General features: G+C 40.9%; 1 protein-coding gene across 3 annotated transcripts in view; it reads right to left on the bottom strand.

The window, feature by feature from the left end:
• rptor (regulatory associated protein of MTOR, complex 1) overlaps positions 1–18,652 on the bottom strand; it is a 199,813-nt gene that overhangs the window by 49,744 nt on the left and 131,417 nt on the right. For all 3 annotated transcript variants that reach the window (XM_085460410.1, XM_085460411.1, XM_085460409.1), the window contains 7 exons: positions 17,101–17,202; positions 10,458–10,541; positions 9,332–9,442; positions 8,755–8,829; positions 7,364–7,429; positions 4,582–4,773; positions 481–621 (listed from right to left, as the gene is read on the bottom strand). In XM_085460410.1, coding sequence (XP_085316536.1) covers positions 481–621; positions 4,582–4,773; positions 7,364–7,429; positions 8,755–8,829; positions 9,332–9,442; positions 10,458–10,541; positions 17,101–17,202 — 771 coding nt within the window. The remainder of the gene's footprint in view (positions 1–480; positions 622–4,581; positions 4,774–7,363; positions 7,430–8,754; positions 8,830–9,331; positions 9,443–10,457; positions 10,542–17,100; positions 17,203–18,652) is intronic.

Raw genomic sequence — 18,652 nt, 5'->3', positions numbered from 1 at the left:
TCACAAGTAACAAAGAGCAGCCAAGTGCAGGAACTTATCAATACCCAGCAGGCCACACACAGGCCGTGGATTATTTCATGGAATTAAATCATCTCAAATGCACCAGTACACCAGTGATCTTAGTAGAAGTGTAGTTTAGGGCAGGGATAGCTCAGTAGGTAGAGTGGTGGCCCCATGATCGGAAGGTCGGGGGTTCGATTCCCCTGAACAGCTACCCTGAGGTACCCCTGAGCAAGGTACCGTCCCTACACACTGCTCCCCGGGCGCCCAGTGGCTGCCCACTGCTTCACTGAGTGAATGGGTTAAATGCAGAGAGGGATTTTCCCCATGGGGACCAATAAAGTACACTTTCTTTCGTCTTTCTAGGCCTAGTTTTATGTCCTTCTGCTGTTTTTGCACATTTTTTTAAATTCCCAATTTCTACATTTATCAGTTTGCAACTATATTTTATGCAAGTGTCTGTCTGCGTGCTGTAGCAACCTTTCGGACCACAGGGCTGCCATCGTTGATGAGCTGGGCCAGCATCATGGCCACGTTGTGGTCGATGGTGGTGGAGTGGTCCGTCCTCTCAGCAGAGTTCCCCACAAACGTCCCCAAAGCAAAGACAGCTGCACACCTCACCTGCAACAGCACAACCCACACAACACCTTAAGCTTTCTCTCCTCCTCGTTCAGTAATGATGTTAAAAGTTAAAAGCTGGCTTCGCTGTGGTTTAGTCTCCACAGTAAACGCTGCAGCTCTAGCTTTCTATTTATTTTTACCTGACAGTGATTTTGGGGTTCGGCCGTTTACCCCGAAAACCAAATATTTCCTCAGCAAACTGATACAAAAATATTTTAATGTCTTGTGGAACCAGTGGGGAAGAGTTTTAGAGGTAATTATAGTTCAATATTCTCTCACTGCACCAGTATGAAATTCAGAGATGCTGGATGCTTCGCTGACCTGTATCACTAACTCATTACTTTTTCTACGCTGCCTCATTGGATTTTTAATCTAAACCTGCTTTGCCCAAAAGGAATTTCCCATCAGGGATCGGATTCACAAACCAAACCTTATTACCACACAAGAATGAATATTTGGTTAGCTTATTTTCCTGTTCTGGCGACAAAAAACACCCAAACCCCAAAAAACACTTTTTTGGAGGCGATTAGATTTCAGGACACAGCTGCAGTGATGCTAAAATAAACAGATGTTACTTTGTTGCAGTTTGCTCCAATTAAAGAGGTTCAGCTCAAACAGTTCAGATGAACATTTCATAATTCACTTCAGCAAGAGCTGATTAAAATCAGAAAATCCAAGGTAATCTTTAAGACAATAGTTACAGGAAAATGCAACATGTCATATACACTCACTAGACAATTTGCCTTCAGGACCGTCTTAGCACAGATTCAATGAGGTTATGAACACATTTCTCAGGGATTTTGTCCACAACGACTTGATAGCATCACATGGCTAAAAAATACACAGTGAGAATCTCCCGCTCCACCACATGCCAAAGTTGTGTTACCGGATCGAGATCAAGTGAATGTAGAGGACATATGAGTGCAGTGAACTCACTGTTATGGTGAGTCAATCTCAGCAGCTCAGCAGTGTCTGAAACACTAAGACCAGCCCGTCCGATACCAGCAATCATGCCACATTCAAAGTTACTTAAATCCCATTTCTTTCACATTCTGACGCTCACTTCAAACTTCAGCAGGTCGTCTTCACTGTGCCTAATGCCTAAATCCATTTAGTTTCCGCCAAGTGACTGGCTGACTAAATATTTGGGTTAGCAAGCATTTCAAATGGTGTACTTAACAAAGTGAAAGGTGAGTATAGGTTATATAAGAGTTGTTGGATGTTGTCAGAAACGGAACATAAAAGATCCCGACAACAATAAAAAGCAGTCTCGTCTCACAACACAAAGGAAAATAGTCACAAATTTGAATGTCGTGCATTTCAACTGGAAATATATTTTCTGTCTGCAGCACAACTTTAGTTTAGACAAAGCAGGAAAGAAAAAAAACAATTGTATTTTCCCCCAAACCACAATCTTATTCCAAACGAACACGGCTGTTTGAAATTCCAGACCCTACCTTTAATAAATGGAAAACATTGGTTTTGTGTAAATAGACAGGAATCAGTACATATAGAATAGAATAGAATAGAATAGACTAGGCAGGAATAAATGGTTATGTTGGACGGGAGAGACCTGACAATCAAGCTGGAAATTTTGTGTTTAAGAACATGAATCAACAGATTTGAATTCATGGCTATTTCACAACTGTCACGAGACTGTGTTGAACAAGGAGATATGAGACATCATCCATTCATAAAAAAATAAATTAATTAAATAAAATTAAAACATGTGCTACTAAAGGGGTGCTTTCCTTTTAAAATGGTCTTAGATTAACTTGATAAACATTATTCTGAATGGAGGAGCAGGCGTAGGAGGAATGTTTTTCCTCAGCTCGAGTGAGCTCTGATTGAGGATTTTGTCTGCATATCTGTGTGTTTGTGGGTTGCAGAGCCATGTACGATTTTAGATGCCATCTCAGTTCTGTCCCCTCAGACTTTTGCTTAAACGTAATTAAACTCTTTGCACAGTCACTCACCTCTGTGCATCTTCACCTACTTCCAGAAGCCTCTGTGCATACACGGGCACGTGTTCCCATCTCTTCAGAGTTTTAAAAAAAATTGACTTTAATTCCTGAATTCATTTCCCCAGCTACAACCCAAAAATAAAAGTAGAATATTTTGTTGAATAATTTTATTTCACAGGGTCTTGTCCTCAAAAGAGAACTGCCTGCTTACGATGTGGCTGTGCAACGTGAGCAAAGCAACTATCAAAACACAAATAATGTTTGAATTTAACACAAGGAGAGCTTTAAAACGCAGTAACCTATCTGTGAATGCACAATTTCGCCACAGTTTGATCAGAATCAGTCAGTTGGAGCTTTCAGTGGGCTTGAACAAACCAACAGAACTTGTGTGGGTCACAGATGCTGTCTGCAGACCTCAGTTTCAAGCCCACAGCCAAAGCAGCTGTGTGCGCTGGGAAGGACGCCGTTACTGAGCCAGGAACAGATGTTCCCCGTGTGGCTTGTGTGAACAGGGGGCACCGAGTGTCTTGGTGAACTTCAGGGCAAACTCAGACTCACTGTCCCTCTGGTCCACTCATGACCCAGTCAGACAGAAGCCAGCGTGGGCTGGTGTTAAAGATTGAGCGAGTGCACTGAGCAGGGCAGTCCCGCAGAAAACAAACATGCTTTAAACCTTTTCTAACAAACACACTGCATCCCTGAAGTTTTCTCAACTCCACCTGGAGGTGTGCAAAAACGCAGATGTCTGATTCAGTTTTTAAGCTGCTAGCTTCCTAGAACAAAGTCAAAAATAATAATGGTCCGGAGAATTCACACATTGTTTTCTTTCTTTATTATTTCTTACAAAAAACTTTGTTTTTGAGTTTTGTAATGGGAAGTCTGAAAAGTCTTTTCTTTTTTCCCTGACTGACCACTGATATTACATTTCAAAAGTAAAAAGCCCCAAACTCTTAAAATATTCTCTTTATTTAGCTGCACTCTAGACTATAGTTTTAGTTGAGATGCCTTTTTCTTATACAACTCTTCTAAGACTCGTCCAAATGAAAAACTCAAGCAGAAGTCAAAATATTCTGATGCATGCAGAGACCGATCTGCGTATTCTGCCACCTCGTGGTTCCGATGCTTTGGCAGTGGCAGATTGAGTATCTACAGGTGCTGCTGTGACAGCAGAGGGTCTGTTGGACTCCAGATGTTAGCCAGTGGTCACCAGCTAATGTTTGTCATACAGATTTTGTGTTTAAATGTCACCCAGAAACTGATCTACTGGAATGTCTTGTTTTTTTTCATCAGCACATTAAAAAACGACAACAACAAACGAGGCTTCTTGGGCTGAATCGTGTAATACGTATTTGCACACTGACCTTTTTAGTCACTAATTCAAGTGAAACAACCTGTGAAATATTCTACTGACAGCAAAAATCCCCCCAACACAAAAAACTAAATGTGAGTGAGAGCTCCTTGAGGCAGTTTGGAGGAAACACAGTTAAACAAACAGCAGCTGGTCAATCATCCTAACTGACACGAGGTTTCACTGGCTGCAGGCCATCAGTTAAACCCTGTCCAGGTTACACTGGTCCGAGCAACTAACAATATGCTTCACAATAAAGTCAGTTAATTGAGTTAATTGATCCACTCGGCACAGCCTCTGAAGAAAGGAAAACTCTTCATGTGTTGGAAAGAAGTTAAGAAATTGCTATTACTACTAACTTTCAGCACTTCCCTTGAATCCTGTGTAGGTCTCTAGCCTGCAACAACAGGTCGACAGGACTTTTACTGAAACTAGAATCAGGGCAGAAGTTTCAAGGTAACATTTCTTAGAACATGAAAATCTGTCTAAAAATCTGGTTTAATTTAAGTTGAAGAACTAAATCTGAAGGTTATGCATATTTTGGAAATTAAGCTGTGCTGCTCTTCCTTTTTCCTCAAACGAACGTCTTAATCATCTCTAAAGACTTTCTTGTATTAGACACAACGCGTGCAACACTTGACGTCTCACCTCTGGAATGGGATCTGAAAGCAGAGTGTAGAGCTTCTCGTGGGCGCTGTCGCGAACCCCACACCAACGTGCCGGGTCAAAGTTCTGCCAGATGCGTCCCAGGCAAATAGCCACCCACTGGCGGAGCAAGGGATGGGGGTCTGACAGCTGCTCCAGGCAGTTTGCTATCAGGTTGCCCTGCAGACAGGCCTCCTGGAGGGGAGAGAAGGAGCGATGAGTGCATGAGATGCACAGATGTGAAGCTTTTGGTTATAAAAGCGGGCGCACCTGCAGATGAGATTTGAGAAAGACTGACAGAACCGTGGGAGCTGAAACAACATCACTGAATTACTCTCATTTGGATTCGTCGTGAGACGCTGGACTGTGGTGGTTAACAATAACCTTCCCGCTAAATCTAATAAAATACAATATCTGCAGTCATCTCGAGCAGCGCACAGGTGTGAAGCTGGGAGAAGACTTGTAGCTCATTAGCCAGTTAATAACCACTAACCTGTAACCTCACACTGTGTGATGGACAAAAAGATGATGAGCTCTGTGGCAGCATGACTTTTTCCTTTCAACCCATTTGGGCTTTAAAAAAAATCATCTGTGAACAAAAGGTAATTGGTTACCTAGCCTGTCTGTGTGTAGTTCAAATGTTCAACAGTACAAGATAAAACTACCCAACCTACAGTGCACGTTCAAACCCTTCATCTCCACAAATGATTCATTGTTATAATACCCAGGACTCTGACGGCGTACTAGACTTTATTCTAAAGCACACGTGGAACATGGAAACGTGTCCGTCACTGTTTTTCACAGTTCAGTTTTAGCGACACTGTTTCTAAGCGTACTTTCTTCTCAACCTTGAAGCCTCGTGACTCTTTGCATCACAGTGCACGGCCTTTTTATCACGTATGATTCATTCCTACCACATCGATGACTCTTATATGTAAAAGTGGGACAATGCTCCTTAGCACTCTCAAACAAGCAGGATTATACGGTGGTACTAATTCATTAACTACCCCACTGGATCTGATCACAGTGTTACAATGTCCGGCAGTAGTAAGAACAGGAATTAAATATTTTGCTGCCTACAAATGGAATTAATTACAAAAGCCTGTGAAGTTACATTGGAAAGTTTTAAAAAGTATATTTATGAGTAGATTTATTCACATGTATAATATAGTGTTGTATAATGTATATGTGGTACTGTTAGACAGGTCTTTCTTTAAAAAGACATCCAGCACTCAGAAAGGATTTAATACTAATATTGCCACTATTATTATTATTATTATTAGTAGTAGTAGTAGTAGTAGTAGTAGTATTACATTACATGATTTTTAGATTAATTGAAGATTCTAAATTGCCATTAGCTCCAGGTGTTAGTGATTGTGGTCGCCCATCTGTCACTGTTAGTCATGTGATGGACTGGTTCCCCATCCAGGAAGCCCCACCCCTGCTGAGACCTGCAGGATCCAGCCTCACTGCAACCCTGAAACGGTGAGTGGTCACAGTAGAGTAAAAGGAGGACAGCAATCTTTTGGATCTAGGAAAAAAGTTGGTTGTTCATTTTTTTTGCTTGAATTTTTGGTCTGCATATTTTTTTGCTGCATAACTGCAAATAGCTGACCAACCAGCTGCCTGCATATGATGCGTTTATGGGAGTTCTGTAAATTACAAAGAAATTACAAAGAAGCCAAATATACCAAATATAACTTCAAAGTACAGTCTGACTTCTCTGTGCAGTTTAAAAGACCCGTGTGATTATGCAAAGATCTAGTAAATGTGTCACTTCTCAAGTTTTCTTGAAAATTCAACCTCTCTTACACACACGAACCGCAATAAACGAGAGGGGGAGAAAATCTTCTTTTGTCTCCAACAAATTGAGGCATCATAACAGCGCATCATTTGTCAGCAGCTACACAGCGTAACCCTCCCCACCCCTAATGTTTCTCATCGTTCTCTCGGCTCTGATGGATCCTCCCAGCTGAACCCAGAGAGCTGGAATATTAAGACACCATGGCTCGGTGACATGTTTGCAACAGCGAAACTGCAGTAATGAGCGCTGTTGTTGAAAGGAAGAGGAATAAATAATGGAGATGTGGAGCAGGCAGAGAGTCTCAGTGTAATGCTGAGGATCATCTATTATTTACACAGACCTGTGAGAGAGGTAGGCGTGCTAAGGACACAGGGATACTGGAGAAGAATGGCTGTTTCTGAGCTTGAGAGCACATACAGCTTTTATGATTTGTCACATTTATATACTGTAATGTCAAGACAGGGAGGAGTAGAGGAGAAATGAATGAGTCAAATAACATTCACAACTAGACAGAAAAATAACCACAGAGACCAGGAGCAGGAGCGAAACGGAATGATGGTGGAATATTTCTTTGTGGAATAGAGTGTCAAGAAGTGCGTGCGTGCGTGTCGACTCCATGAAATGACGAGCTACATCCCTACATCGCACCCCTGGACGTTTGATTAGCGTCAGACACAAAAGGCTTCTGGGATTGAACACCGGACGCCAGCAGCAGGCCGAAGTGACACCTGCGGTGATAAAGTGTCACCGCAGAGGTGGCTGTGGGACGGAAACGGAGATTGCAGAGGTGACTGTGGGTGACAAAACTGTCACATAACCAATATCTCCCAGAAATACACAATAGACGAGAGAGTGATCTTTCAAAGTGACGGCTGGCCCCGAAAGAAGGCGCCGTTCTGTTGAGGGAAGTGAATGAATATGTTCGCCTATTTGGATTTCTAGCAAGCAAACAGACAGCGACATGTTCAGACATCCTCCTACCTGCCCTGTGGTATAGTTGTTCACTATAACAGCTAAAATGAAGACAGCCATGGTCCGATGCTCAGCCTGAAACAGGGAAAAGGACAGAATTAAGTTTTTACGTCACTTCCACTCTACGTTTCTCGTTTATCTTAAACTAATTTGTTGTGAAGCAGTAAGATAAAGTGGACCTATTATACTTTAATATGCGAGTGGAAAATCTTCATATTAAACAGGGACAAAATTTTAGACAGCAAGGTGAGCAAAATATTCAGGATTCAGACTGCTCAGATTTTTGTGCACCTGGTCGACATTAACTTTCATGGTTTCCTTTTAGAGGCCAGAGATACAGCTCCAAGCAAAGCAACTTCACTGACATTCTCCGCTTGACCGCTTCAATTTATAGGGCTTGACCAGGGTCAAGTTCAATATCAGGTTTCAAGTTAGAGAAGGATAAGAGTCATCACGTGTTCCTCTCATGCCACTACACAGAGGACTGAGTTGACTAAAGATGAAGTTTGGAGATGAGGAACAAACATTTGTCATTAAGAGCTAACTGATTAGCAGTTAGCAAATTATTTTGCCATCAAACATGGATCACGTGACTCTTTCCGGGTCACTTTGCTCTGTGTTTTTGCATATCGATAACAAAACAGTAACATTTTAGATAACTTATAGAAAAAACACAATGAAAAACGTGTCTGATCGTTAGCGCATCGGAACCGTTTCCTAATTTTATAATTGAACTCAGTAAATAAATGTCAATTTCTATAATAACGCAATGTCATGAAAACTCTGAAAAAAGGGAAATGGCGAGAAGTCACAATAAAAAGATGAAACTAATAATAATAATAATAATAATAATAATGGATACTTTATTGATCCCCATGGGGAAATTACTTGTTTTTCTCTGCATTTGACCCATTCACTCAGTGAAGCAGTGGGCAGCCCACTAAGCAGGCGCCCGGGGAGCAGTGTGTAGGGACGGTACCTTGCTCAGGGGTACCTCAGGGTAGCCGTTAAGTGGATTCGAACCGCCGACCTTCCGATCATGGGGCGACCACTTTACCTACTGAGCTATCCCTGCCCCTAATATTATATTGATGGAATTTTCGCTTGTATTAATAACTTATTCCTAAAGACAACAGGCATATTTTTAGTGTTACTACAGACTATTATTGTTTCTTAAGAGGTGGATCCTTCATTAAGGCAGAAAATTTACTAGAGAGACTGAAGAGTTTAAACACTGTTTTCAGAACAAGAACATTAAAGGAGTGAAGTACAGCAGCTGGTTGAGAAATTACATGAAAGGAGTAACACCAGATAAAAAATAACAGAAGTCCACTTCAAGACTCCCAGCTGGAATATTTAAACAGGATTTTGCTTTCTTGATGACGATGGCGGATACTCACAGGCATGTAATTGTCAGCCAACACTGACAGGAAGTACTTGTGCCCATTGTCTTTCACCAGGTCAGCTTGACATGACTGTGGAAACAGAAAGAAGGAGAAGATGGTGGAGACTTCACAGCAGATATATTATGGGGTATGTTTGTTTCTTTCAAGCAGAGCCTCAAAACTTTGCATGAATACTGATTATAAATGTTATTATTGCAGGAGCGTACGGCCCCGAGCAGGGACTAAAATATGAAACATGGCAGAATTGAGATGTAAATCCTAGATTACTCCTAATTATTTCATCAGCGCCAGAAAGCTCTTCCAATGCCACAAGCTGCTTCTGTACTTCAGGGTTTATCATGTTTTTCGTCTGTAACATGAAACAAAGTGACGAGCAGTGAAGCTCGAGATCAAAGTCTGCGTCTGATTCAAACATCTTCAAAAAGTGTCGGAGGAGTTAAATCAGATAAATTATTGTAGGAAACAAGGAAAAAGTTAATTCAAGTAAATGAACCTTTTTCAGTCTATGAAAATAAATATAATAATATAGAATAAACTGGACTTTGAAGTGTGAGAGTGTGATTTTACGTACGCTGTCCACAGCGAGGATTTTAGCCCAGATGAAAACCAGCAGCGGCCGCAGCTCTCTGGCTGAGCTCTGAAGCAGCTTTAACACGTAGGGGAAGATCCCCACGGACAAGGCCTGAAACACAGAACAGGCAAACACGGAGCGCTGGTGTTTATAAAGCTGTATTGATGTTACCGTTATGGGTCAAGCTTTGCTGTTGAACCTGACCGTCCAAGTGTGAAGGCCGAGACGCACCTGTGGTTTACAAAAGTCAAGGCGAACACCAGAATGAAAAGTAGCCGAGCACAAGCTGGGAGCCCGAAAGACTTGTTGAAAATACAACCTGGCTTTGGACTTATTTCACCTTCCAGCTAAAAGAACGAGAGATCCTCTTTTCGAGGAGCGTGCTAACAATTTGGCTATTATACAATATCCAATTAAATAAACTATCCAACAGCAAAAACACCATACTTTGGGATTTTAATCTTAAACTTATATTGATCTGAATTACAAATGCTAAATTCTAAAAAGATTTTCACTGGAGGTTTTACAGATGCAGCAGCGTCCTGTTCATAATAAGATAATAATCTGGTGTTATACGTGTAACTAAAAAAAGCATACAGCTGATGGTTTTACATTCAGTCTTCAGATGTATCTGCTTTCTCCTCAGTGACGGGCAGCAGCACCTGACTTTAATCCACTAAAAACACTAATATCCTATTTAAAATATAAATAAATTAACAAAAAAGAAGACAAACTGCTAGCAGCATGCTAACTAGTACAGCCAGGTCCACTGCCCATTTCAAAATGCAAGAAATCTAAACAATAACCTAATATTCAGCTGTCATAGTGTTTTTTAAACCTAAAAAAATTGCATAACAGATATTTTGCACATCCTGACACAAGTCTTAGATTCTTCATTTTTTTCTGTCTTGGATACGTTTACAAAAGTGAATATTGTCGAGCTTTGCAAACCTCTAAATCAGTGAAAACAAACTCAGTTTCATATTTCCTTTTAATAAAGAGATAATGATGTAAGCTATGAGAGGCATGTGTTTAAAGGACACGTGGCGCTCCCTGCCTCCAGTGCTGAGCACAGGATGGAGGGTTGCGATTGTTATTTTTTTAAACATTCATAGCAAAAACGCACCAGACTGACGGCCCAGGGTCCCAAATCCAGAAACCGTCCGAGCAGGTCCAGAGCACGCAGCCGGTGCACCTGACTCAGGAGGACCTGAAAGAGAGCAGAGGTCAAAGGTCGATGCTGCCGCCTCTGAACTGAGAGGAAGTCTAAGATTAAAGTAGCAGGAGGAGGAAGAACAAGAGCAGAAATGTCGTAGAGGTGCAGTAAAACAGGTGGCTCTCCCACCAGTACTGCTAACACACTGGCACCAGATTTCATGAGTGGGCGGCAGGGTGCGTCCTCTTGGCTGCCATGTTATTTGAGATCTTACTGCGATACTGGTACGGGTAAATACCTGATTGGGCTTTTTTTTCCCTGCAGAGAAATTTTGGCAGCCACTTAAGCCCCAAAGGAAAATCCCCTACCCTTTTGAATGATGTAATTGGCATTCTTTTGTTGTTAATTGGGGTTTCATTTGAATTGTTTTTTGTTTTGTTTGTTTTTTACCAAAGAGACAAAAATAACAGGAACATGCACAGATTTCTGTCCAATGAACTCATTGCCGCTGTTGTATGCTGCGATCATGCTTACTGCCGCGTGCAGTCAGCCCCACAGGCCGATTCTGAGCCAAGAAAAACCCAAAGCAGCAGAGATGCCAAACGGGATCACGATGTAACGGTTTTGGCCAAGTAGAAGTATTTTAAGGACGCAAATGTTAAGCGCTCAAATTGTATGCGTGTATGTTTGGTTGGACTAACATTATGTGCAGTGTGCCACAAAGCCTGTGTGAAGGCTGGACACTGGTCCATCCCCATGTGACCACCCTGCAGTGTGTGTGGGAGCAAGCATATGGAGGAACCCAGGAATACACACCCACACACACACATACATTAAGAAATTTCCAGGGAATCATAATGTATTAATGACTTCCTCCGTGCCTTCGACCCGCAGGGTGTGACCACAGAAACAGATCCGGGAAAGACCGGACCAGGGATGCCTTCAACTCTGAGGAAGTGTGTGGGAACAAGGAAGTGTGTGACGCAGGCGCGTGCTCTGCAGGAAGGAAAAAAGCCACCTGGCAAAAATACTAAAGAAATCCTCCTGATCTCGGTTTAAAGGAAAAAAAAAATCTCATTCCTCATCCAGTCCCCACCCCTTTCCCAATTCTCTATATATTTTTAGATGCATAGTCAGTGTAAAAATGGTCATAGCATGGTGACATCACCCACTAATTAGTGAAGTCTCATAATGAAGCCAGGAACTGAGCAATTTCCCCACCGCCATCTCTTTGGACCCGGACGCGACGAATGAGCAGTAGCTCTAACAGTGAAGTCACGGACACAACACACCCTTGACTATCCTTCCTTAATGACTGTAACAATAACCATAATTCAAAAACGAACTTAATCTTTTCTTCAATGTAACCTAAAACTACTGATTGAGCCCAATAAAGTCATCAGGGCAGTTTCCACAGAGGGCAGAGAGAAAAGAATCCAAGGGTCGTTTTCTGTACGGTGCTAGACAACTGCAAGTCTTTGCACACCCAGGAGTCGCCCCTGCCAGCAGGTTTAAGGCACTCAGAAGCTACAGCCATCTTTAACATTGTTTACAATTAGGCCATGCTTTTGAGGTGCTCAACTTTGGAACAGCCTTCCTTAATGCATCAGTTTGGCCAAATCATTAGTACTTTTTATAGGTCTATGGATGGAAGTTTGTTATTGATTATTGCAATTAATTTACCGATCTAGTATTTAGATTTGATATCTGTCCAATTAGGACTTGAAGAGCTGGATCAGGTTTAGAGATGGCACGATACCACTTTTTTATGTCCGATACCGATACCGATATCATAAATTTGGATATCTGCCGATACCGATATGAATCCGATATAGTGTTTTTTAATCAACAAAACTGTTTTTTAAAATATCTTGCTGCATTTTGCAAGTCTGCAAGTTCATACTCAAGTTTAAAACAACAACTACACTAAAGCTATTCTGTTATACCTGTATACAAAAAAAATATTTCATAGTTCAGCAATACTGATCAATCTAATAAACTTAAACCTACACCATCCTCACTATTCTGGTATTTTAAAGAGTACTTAGCGTAAATATTAAGAAACCTAACTAATAGGGTTCCAACTCCCAGCAACAACAAAAATAAAAAAATAAAAAATAGGGAACCACCCCTCACGCTCCACCTCATGATGCTTAATCGACGTAATCAACCTTAATTTGATGAAGTGTGAAAAAAATGCACAGAAATCAATTATTTTTCAAGAAATATTAAATAGATTCAACATCTTTCTTCAACAAAATTGCAGACTGCACAGATGGTACCTTCCCAAAGGAAAAAGTACTATAGCTTACTAGGGTGTATATATTAGACTTAATAGTCACTATATACAGTAATTGACTTCTATTCATTTTACATCAAATTAAAACTTTGGGTGTCAAATAATTATTTATTAAAAGCTCGACATTTTAAATGAGAATAAGAAAGAAAAGTATGTCTTTGTGCCCCCTTTTCCCTGTTCATCCCCTATCGGCCCCCCTGGCTAAACTTTGCTAGATCCGCCCCTGCACAGTTACCAGCGTCAGCTACGTAGAAAAAGATCCTCGAGTAGAAAGTAATATTAAATAAATTCTAACAACAGCTGATCAAGCTTAAACGTGCTGCTGTTGTTCAGCCGCTGGTTTCCTCTTTCTGGTGCAAAGTGGGCCAAAAACAAACCAGAGAGATGGACTCGCAACAGAAAAGCCGATCAGCTGATCATTAAGTAGTTTCATGATTGAAGTAGCAGCCGGAGAGCGAGAGGCAGTCGCTTGTTAAGCTTAACGCAGGAATGCTTTACAAACATTCAGAGATGGACTTACACACTTGCTTTACTTCTCTCGGGGATAACTTTGTCGGAGATGAAATGCCAGGTTGCTAGCGAAGCTCCACATGCTATCCAGACCACCGACAGGTCCCGCATGCCACAGCCGCTCTATCACGTGATGCATACTGCTCCGACTGCTAACGTTCTGAGGTGAGTTACGGCGTGTTGCAAGTTTTGTGAGGTGCTTTCGTGATATTTGGGTCATTCTTACTATTCGGTGCCATTTGAGTCCTAATGACATAATATGGTATATTTAGTGTAAAACTTGTCTAATGCTTATTTCTAAACCATTTTCTTGTATGTTTAACCCCCCTCTACCATAGAACACATTGATATATACACAGGATAAATACATTAAAAGTAAATTACTTTTATTTTAGCACAAGTCACTAAAGTACTATGTCCCCAGTCATGCTTGCTCGACTTCAGTTACAAATATAACTTAAAAAAAAAAAAAAAATCTAAATTTTTCATCATTTCTGGATTGGCTTATTTCTAATGTTCCTCATCAAATGTTCTTTTTTTATTATTAATGCATGTTTAATACTTAAAATCTTTAAAAAATGTTGTGTCCCTGAATCAACTGTCACCCCTGTTACTCTGATAAGAATTCCATAGAACACATCACCTGATTATTCTTTTAGTCACATGACACTCCCGGATGTAACATATTTTGGAGGGAAAACTTTCAAGAAGAAGACGAGTAAGTACCACTCTTTAATCAACCCTTTTTTCAATGTTTTAGCAAGATTTTGTAATGTGGCAAAGCATAACACGTCCAACCTGTTACGCTTATTAATAGTGGAAACAATTTTTTTTTGGTAATTTTTATAATATGGCTAATAAACATGTTAAAAATGGTTCTTAGTGGTCACCATGTACTAGCTTGTTGTTCATCATACTAGTGGTAATGGCTAAGTTTAGCATAAAATCTCCCCCCTGTTACCGTCACCCCTGTTATTGCTATGCACTGTAACATGAAATTTCCTTGCAGATTTTAAAAAGGGACATTGTAGCTTTTAGAAAATGTAAATATTACTATAACTGTGTATTCAAAACAGTTATTAATAGAAAATTGAATGTCCTGTAACAGGGTGGACATTTGGCACGTCATGGGTAAAGACTTTGATTTTAAAAAATATTATAATATAATATCCTTAGCTGGACCAATACATTTTTCTTATAGGTTGAAAATCCCTCTTTTAGATGAAATGTTAAAATAATTCAAAATTTTGTATTTTTTGATGAAGAGTGATCACACTGAAATGGCACCGAATAGTAGGAATGACTCATTTAATGGATCGGATTACATTTTTTATTTTTCTCCGATATCCGATCCAGTAATTTAGGTCAGTATCGGACCGATACCGATACGTAATATCGGATCGGTCCATCTCTAATCAGGTTACAATGGAACAATTCAGTTTAGCTTGCTTCGTCAGGACTCCAGTTGCTAAGAGGATAGCTAACATAGTATGCAGGAAGCTAACAGCAAGGGTTCAATAGTTAGGAGGTACTTTCCACCTGAAATACTTTCAGCCATGAGGTTTTCCCCCTTTGTTCTCACTCTGGTTATGTTCAGTGTAAAAGTTGGTGGAAACTCTTTGTCACACTTAAAATAACATATTATGTTGAGGTCAACTCAGTCAAATTAACATTATGTTGTTTTAGCTCCACTCAGTGTGTGAGGGGTTGCACTCACAGCGAGACCAACAGTAGGGAAAGGAGAAACAAGCGTAACTAGAAACAGCAGCAGCAAACAATCAAGTACATTCAGATCATTTATCTGATAGCTGATGTTACGTTACGGAAAAACAAGGTGGTCCGAATCTCTTCCTCACCGTGAGGAATACAGCTTTGTGATTTAACAGGAGATTAATGTCGTCAGACACCGCGGGCGTTGTATCGGAAGTGAAAAAAGTTGGAAAGGAATTTATAGAGTGCTACACAAATAAAATTGTTATTATGATTCCACACAGCCCTAATCATAAGCTCATTTTATGCAAATAAATATCTGAGCAATTCTCTAAACATGCACACACATTAAAGTGCGTGTGCATGTTTACTGGAGCGGCTCATGTGTGCAACAACATGCTTCCCATCCCCTTCGGTGCAGTGAGTAAGCGCTTCCTCTCATGACGCTGTATGTATGAACGTCGACGCACGTTGCGTCACGTTATGATGCACCTGCAGGTATGAATCACTTGGGTGATACATAGAGAAGAAGATTAAAAAAAACAACACGTGTTTGAGTGTGTTGTTGTTACTATAGCGTCACAACTTGGAAACATTGTAACTCCAATAATCCGTCCAGGATGAAGGACTGCTTCCTGGGCTCTGTTGTTCTCCCTTTGCTCATTTCATTAAAGAGCGTTATTGATGGTTTCCTGCCCGTTGCTCATCTTTTTTGTCACTCTTTGCACTTTTCAAATTGAGTCAGATTATATTTTGGCCTTTGACTGTAAATCCTGTAAGAATTCACCCGACTCTTTAGCTTCATTCTTATGCAACTGCATACTTAAATAGGTAGAAAACCTGTTTATGTGCCCATCAATTACATCACGGAGCAGGAAGTAGCCCTCACACTAGATGACATTGCCCTTATGGTGTACAGCTGCAATATGTTGTGTAATCTCAAAGGCTGCTGCTCCTTTCCTCTTATATCCACATCAACAACACACACACACGCTGTACCCGGTGCTCGCCGATCAGTCTGCCTTTTCCTCAGCTTTTAACGGCTCCCGACAGAACTGCTGTATGGACGTGCTGCTGCTGGGAGCGCGCTGAGTCAGCAGAAAATTACCATTCAACACGGACAGCTACTATGCTGTGATATAGCACTACTATGTACTGTGATATAATACAACTGTACAACCCCGCGGGGTGATGGTGGTGGTGGAGGTGGGAAGAGGAAAATGAAGCATATGACCGCAGTTACTCAGCAGCTGATGCACTCTACGAGGACGTGCCCAGATTTCACTCTTGGACCTTTCACTCTCTCCAGAGTGTGGTGGTTTACACGTTCGCCTAACGAGATCCCGGGTTTGATCCTGGGAGGAGACACTGATGCCTCGTTGGATTGTGCCAATCAAAAACTCGGCGCTACCCGCTGTAGCGACCCCTCGTGAAATAAGAGAGGAGCTGCAAGCCGCTTCTACAAAGTTCAGCGCTACAGAAAACACAACATTCATGTCGCAGGTTTTCTTGCAGGCTTGTAAAAAAATAATAATTGGTCTGAAAATAATGAGCTCAATTTGCACGAGGGACGACCTGAAGGTAGGAGTATGTTGTGTAATAAATTAAAAGAGACCTGTTAGCACTGTGACATTTGCAAAACAAAGACTCATACTGATACAGAATTATTATTGCATGTTGAAAGTATAATTGCATTTCATTTCATTTTCTTGTCTTTTTCAAGCATTTTTATCTTCATCTTTTACTTTAGTGTCTCTCTTTTGGTTTGCGATCTCCGTTCCACGTTTTGCATATGAAAGCTGGATTTTTATATCCTTTCCTATAGTTTTCTCGTTATATTTGACTGGTTTATCTGCAATGGCGAGGTGGAGAAAATTAGCGTCTTGCTTTTATGAATTATTATCTACATTTAAATGGAAATGTGGGCACAGAAAGCAGCGCCTCCTTAGCTCGCTTAGTTATTTCAGTGGCCCGAGTTCAGTTCTGTCCCCGGCCATTTGTTAGACATTTTACCCCACCCCCCGTTTGTCCTCAGCAGTTCCAGTCTCATAAAGCTGTGGGTGTGTGTCGAGGTGTGTGTGTGTGCGTCTGTACCTGCAGTACAATTGGGAGCTGCTCAGGTGGGTTTCTGTTCTCTACGCCCATCGTCAACCACACCTGAAACGCTGTCAGCTGCTCTGCGAAGAAAGGACTGTGCTGTGGACACAAGAAGCAATGAAATATTTATCACCATTTCAAATCATTTATTCTGCTTCAGCTTTCTCTCTCTTTCAAATGGACACACACACACACACACACACACGCTCATAATGAGGTAGTCCTGCAGTTACAAGCCCATCATTTCATAAAAACATGAACATAATGAGCTCAGGAGTGACACCGCACTGCAGTAACAACATAAATCCTGATCTGTCATGATCACCTTCCCCTCTCCTCTCTCTGCTGTCATGGCACATTGTCTGATTGATTGGCTGCTGGCCGCAGAGTTTTCGATCACGCAGAGTGTTTGAATTGCGACAGCCTCGTGTAGACCGCTGATGGATGTCGGGAGGGGAAAATATCAGTGCTTCGCTGTTGGATGGTTACATTAATTTGAGCATAATCAAAGCTTAATAACCCTACACACTCAGATACTGACACAATTGTGAAAAGTAGCGCTGCTTACTTAAAGATGACACCTGTGATGTAACTAAAGTAACTACTTTTTTTCATTTGTTACTGTTGAGACTTTTGACAGACACAGCCATACAGTACTGTGTGTAACAAATGTGTGATACTGTATACCAATGAGTGAATGTGGGTGAAGCTGTCAAAATTAATTAAAAATTAACGTCACAGGCATGTAGTTAAATAACTAGCTGGGTTGTTGCAAGACAAGAAATACGACAAAATGCTGGCTCATCAAATCCCAATAAATTCATACACAACATAATTTTGTCCTGAATTTGGTCTCTGCTTCCTGCTTTGGACCAACATCTTTACACTGACATAAACTTATTACATTTTTAAAAACTGAACACTGATTTTAAATGTGTTGCCTTGATAAAGTAGTTACTGTGATGAATGACACAATTTTCCTTTTTTAGCTGCAAATTACATAAAAGATATTTTAGAAAGATTTATAAAATGCCATGAAATATCAAAAATACATAAAGAAATAAAGTTATTACATAAAGTAACAAAGATGTGGGGCACGAGTGGCATTTTTGGTTCCATATGAAATAAAATATGACTGTTGGGGTGTTTTACAGGTGCTAGAGAGGAGTTAATTAACATGAGCAGAGACTCAATCTACCATAAATAACATTCTCCTTTTTTTTTTCTTTACTCAGCTGTGACAAAGCCCAACAAAGAGAGCTAAAGGAGTCAAAGCACATCAGAGAGGAATTAAAGGCTCCTGAAAGACGGAGCAGGCAGATCTGCTTTAGGAGTCCTCAGAGGCTCAATTATAGTGTTGGTAAGTGTTTTTAGCCCAAGTGCAAGAGAAAGTAGGAGGAGGAGTGAGTGTGGAAAACTGCTCCTGGGGGAGCGATGCTCACCTCCCAGGGCCAGGTGGAGAGAAGGTGGAGTTCCCATATAAGAGTCCTAACATGGGAAAAGCTGCTGTGTGTTCTCCATCGTTGTTGCAGAGTCTAGTAACCGTTGG

This window comes from Copadichromis virginalis, linkage group LG6 (assembly GCF_057382275.1).
Source record: "Copadichromis virginalis isolate Kocher_CV1m ecotype Utaka linkage group LG6, C_Virginalis_male_GT1.1, whole genome shotgun sequence".
Taxonomy (NCBI): Eukaryota; Metazoa; Chordata; class Actinopteri; order Cichliformes; family Cichlidae; genus Copadichromis; species Copadichromis virginalis.
This window is presented reverse-complemented; position numbering and strand designations above follow the sequence as displayed.